At 36.9% G+C, this 5,017-nt stretch overlaps 1 protein-coding gene across 1 annotated transcript; it reads right to left on the bottom strand.

Annotated features, from left to right (window-relative positions):
- Positions 1–330: 330 nt before the first annotated feature.
- LOC122407757 (uncharacterized) lies at positions 331–2,205 on the bottom strand. The gene is made up of 6 exons (XM_043414170.1): positions 2,058–2,205; positions 1,613–1,742; positions 1,355–1,471; positions 1,052–1,238; positions 735–967; positions 331–634 (listed from the first exon to the last, which is right to left on the bottom strand). Exons 2-5 carry the CDS (start codon positions 1,730–1,732, stop codon positions 798–800), a joined length of 594 nt encoding a protein of 197 aa, XP_043270105.1. The 5' UTR covers positions 1,733–1,742; positions 2,058–2,205; the 3' UTR covers positions 331–634; positions 735–797.
- Positions 2,206–5,017: the final 2,812 nt, after the last annotated feature.

Raw genomic sequence — 5,017 nt, 5'->3', positions numbered from 1 at the left:
TAACTTTTTTCAATTCATTAGAAAATACTTGGCCTCGAATTGATATAATAAATTTTAAGGTTGCACGTAAATTAGATGGAATTTTTTTCAATTGATTTAGCTGTTCGAATCAAATAAGAAGAATGAGGCATCGGTTTCCAAAATGATTTCAAGCGCGATTTTTTGGTTTTTTATTTTTTACTTGTTATTTGATTCTTTTGACACTTTAAAAAATAGATACAGATTAGTTTTTTTTACAGATAATGTTTTTTCAAGATTTGTGAAAATTTTTTCGAATTGTTCTGTATTTTTATTTATTTACCATAACGAAACGACGATAAATGCGTTAATTTTTTGTTCTACAATATTAAAAACATCGTTATAATCATTTTTATACTGTGCCAGGATTATATGCAGACGGAACTTCTATGAAGACCTCATTAATATTTTATTATTATATTATATTAAATAAAAAGGTGATCAAGAAAAAATTTTCTTGAAATATTTATCCAACCGTGAAAGTAGAAAGTATAACAGAAGACTTTTTAGGCATTCTTTCAGATCGCGCTTTCTGTCTTTTCCTCCAGTATTCCTCGTACCATCTCTTTTCGTCAGCGAGCAGTTCTTTTGTACTGTCTGTTTCGACGCTAATACTCTATAAATAAAACGTTAGGATTTAATATAAATGCTTTATGTTTGTACGTAACTTTAGCTAGTTACAATTCAGATATGTTTGTTTTACTTATTACGTGTACCTTTTCCTCAGAACTCATTGAGAATTCAATTTGACGTGTAGCCAACGAAAATGATTTTTTTTCTCATTTATCCATTCGAATACCGCAGCTTAATGTGATGCTTTCGCGGGTCCGTTCATCGCTTTCTACTCTTGATGCTTCCAGATATTTCACGTCAATCGATTTATCTAATCTATGGCATTTTTTTTTTGGATTTTTACTTAGTCGTTGCACAGTCCTGCTCCGTTTGAGCCCTTTGGAATGATAATATTAGCATCATATAAATATTGGAGTCGTTCAATTTTTTGAATTGTGAGAATGTTTTAATAACTTTGTACCTTGCAATTGGTTGGCGGGGTGAAACTTTTGATCGAAAACAAACGCTACCATTCTCTCCAATTTGTAGTCATCAGAGTCGATCAATGTTTTTTTCCGTTCGATGATTGCAGTAGACTCGATTATTCCATTTGATCCATTATCCGGAATGACTGTTAGCGTTGAGGCGTTGCTGTCCATTCGCTCAATCTGTTCACATTTCTATATATTTAATACTTGTAAATATTTGTTCATTCAACGATATAATGTAGCTTTTATAACCTTTAATATAAACTTCGCAATGCTATTTCCATAAAAGTGTATACCTTGAAACTATCTTTGTTATCACCATTCGTCGCCCCCGTCACCTCCCATGCCATCATGGTCGCGTCGCGGATGATGGTTCTCACATCGTTGTTTTGTGCTTCAGAAAATTTATTCAACTGCAAGTAATCATAAAAACCACACAGATATAATCTGAAATATTGCATTTCATAAATCCAGTTACGTGCGTTGACGCGATACTTGGGTAATTGCTGCAAATGACCCAGCGCAGTACGCGTGTATATATATATTATACTCACATCACTTTTGTCCCGCAGCAACTTGTATCGAAGGCATTGATTTCGAACTTTCATTTTTTTTGCCTGCTTCATCAATCTGCTCTTTCGTGCAACGAACATCATATTACTGAATAATGTCATCGAAGCGGACCTTTTCGATACGAAATAATTAACCTCAAATTAGGTGATTATTAACATTGACAAATGATAACGCCGTGAGCTATATATTTCATATGTATCTATATATATGTATATGTATTGCAGATTTTTGTACATTAAATAATACAAAAATAAAAAAATTCGGTACCGGTTCAATGAGTCTATAAAAGAACGAATTTTTTTCACCACCAAATATATATAGTCTGCCGTCCGTCACCTTTGTGGCCGGCGCATACAATGATTTGCGCATGCGCAGCAGTACGGTATATTCGATAAATATATTTTGGCGAGAATGCTATATACGTACGTATTGTATTTCGTCCGAACTGCGGTAATATACGTCGCAGGTACACTTCCTGCTTCTTCTTCTCTTCCTGAATGGCTATCTCCCACTGAGGGTATGTGCCACAACACTTCCTGCTGCAGGACTTTTATTAGTACTCCACTTGATTTCAGTTGTAGATTATATCTTATATCATTGGTGCGCACAAGCCAGGCACAAGCTTTCACGCAGCCGGCTATATTAATAGTTTTTATCTGAAAAGAATACATACGTACGGCGAAGTGTTTTTCAACGTTTGTTACGTCCCAGGAGGGAGGATTAGTTGGGGGCACACCGTCGCCGATTTAGAGAAGCAGAGTGTACGTTGAGTACCTCTGCCAGTGAGTCTTCTTTGGGACTTGTGCGAGGCCCGAGAACATATACTATATTTTCAGGTATACGTGACCTTTTTATTGAGGTTGTACCCGCGAATTGGAAGGATTTTCCAATTGTTGAGCGGTGTCGAAGGCTTCGCGAAATAAGTGTATGCGATGATATTTTGTTCACTACAAAATATATTGATGAATTTATTGATTGACTATTACACTTATTTACACTTTGAAATTGAAATGTTTTACTATGTACTTTTGAGTTAGCGATTATGACAGAGTTCTCCCAAGTGATTTGGATTAGAGAGGGAGAGTTCTCCGATCTTAATTGTTTCGAGGTTCGCTGCTAACTGACTAACAACTAAGATTCTTAGCCTAGTTAGAGTTCGAGAGGAGGATGTGTTTTTTGGGGGTAGGATGCTGTAGAGGGGGTTTGTTCTCTGTGGTTTTTTAGTTTGGATTGGGTAAAAAGTATCGTCTGATTTGATGATTGGATTTGAATATGGGGGAGACTTTTCCGGAGATATGATTGGAGGAAAAGTCGCTCGAGATTTCTTAGAATTAGGGAAAGTGTGTTGAGCGGAGTTCTGAGATGTGCACGTGTTGCACTTGAGATAAAAGCATCTGTTTTCGGGACTCGTGGGAAACGCGAGTTTCGGAACGCATCTCTGGAATTTTGTGTGGATTTAGGAAATGCTGCATTGATAATAAATTCAAGGATAGGAAATCGATCTTGGAGTGTTTATTTCTGGTTTTCCGTGCTCGTCTTGTAGGATTATTTATGGCGCCGGAACGTCGGGGAGAGTCTAGGGCACGCGTTGTGAGTGTTTAAAGAATGGACAGTTGAGGAAAAAAATATGTGCGAACGCCGAGTGTCTCGCAGGATGTATTTGTTATGGATGGTCTGGATACGCTCTGTGTTTAAACATATTCTTAGATAAGAACTATGTATCGACAAATGATGATAAAGGTTAGAAATATACTCGTGATAGCGTTTGAGTTGAAGAGAAAAAGTGAGGGGCGTTTAGCGTAATGCTAGGACGTAACACGTTAACGACGTTTTTCAGTGTAATTAATTTTGGAAGTGTTACTTTTATCGCATTGTAGCGTTAATTTATCGATTAGCTGGTGTTCATTTGATTCATCTATTAAATTGGTGTGGATTAGTATAAATGAACATTTCTTATAGATCAACTTTTTTCCTAATATATCTCGTCCAGCAGTGATGTGTTTGGCACGTGTATACATCCAAACAAGTGGGCGACGCGGACCGAAATTCTTCAGTGCATTTTTTTCATCAAGGTAAGAAGTCGTTATTTCAACATTTTCATTAAAATGATTGTGATTAATCTTTTACGTTTAATTATGCGAACGCACCACTCATAATATTAAAGTTGTGTCTGGATGTAACTGTGTTTAACCTAAAACTTGCTCCGCATATACGTACACGTCAATTCTTTATTTGTATTAATGAATATATATTATATGCACAAAATTATATGTAATTTATTTATATACAACTAGTTATCGCTTTGATGCCCTCAAACATGCGGTTACATTGATAATTCTCTGTTAGGCGTGTTCTCATTTTGAATAGTCAAATCGTCCTAGCGGATTGTACGACCAAGAATCGGTCGAAAAGATTATAAAAACGACCGAAATCCGCTAGGGCGTTCTGCACTGTCTTTTCAAATCCCTTTGTATAAATAGATAACATTCCTGGAAATAAAAAACCTTGTTCCAGGTTCACCGAACCGGTTCCAACTGTTGCAACACAAAGCCCGTTTGACACCTATATTCCTTGACATTCATCATGCCTGCTCACATCTTTCCTTCCGTTCTTTCAATCATCCTTCGCTTTCGCTACATTAAAGTTTGTAATGTTATTACACATTCTGACTATTCTGACGACTCTGGTAAAAGGTCGTTATGACTCCGAAGCTATACTTTTGTAAATTCGCGACTTCGTTGACGAAAATCACTATGACGACGTCTCTTCCGGCTGATATCGTAACGATCTATCACAACGTCATAAGGTCCCTCTACTGTTCGGCCACAAGCTCTCAGATAGTCGTTATGACTCCGAGAGGATTGTTGTTATGACCTTCGCTAGAAAGTGACGTTGTGGTCGCAATGACCCTCCTCGGGGAAGTCGCGAAATTGCAAAAGTATGCCCTCGGCAAGGGTCGTGTGAGAGTAGTAATATTAAGTATTTCACCCTGCTATATATTGAAACGAAATGCACTGATCCGAGTACTTTATTTTAATTTAACCTCACAACGTACGAGTATTTACACCGGCAGCCATGTTGAAAAACTGTCATTTCACGAAGTCACGCTCAGGAAGCGAGGCGCTCCCAGTGCGGCCAACTCAAATGGCTTTCTCCAAAGTTCCCTAGACTCACGAAATTCTTTATATTATTAATAAATATCAACTAAACAATCATTTTCTTGTTCAAAATAATAATAATGAATCGGAATAACGGAATAACGAAATTTTTCAAAAATTTAAGAAAATTTTTCTTTATGATATCAAGCGTGCACGTTGCGCATGCGCGATGATCTAATTCAGCAAACACGTGCGAGAAATGTGAGTTTGGTTTAAGGTTCAATAATT

This window comes from Venturia canescens, chromosome 3, assembly GCF_019457755.1.
Source record: "Venturia canescens isolate UGA chromosome 3, ASM1945775v1, whole genome shotgun sequence".
Lineage (NCBI taxonomy): Eukaryota > Metazoa > Arthropoda > Insecta > Hymenoptera > Ichneumonidae > Venturia > Venturia canescens.
The sequence above is the reverse complement of the archived record's forward strand: the minus strand, read 5'-3'. Positions and strand labels throughout refer to the sequence as shown.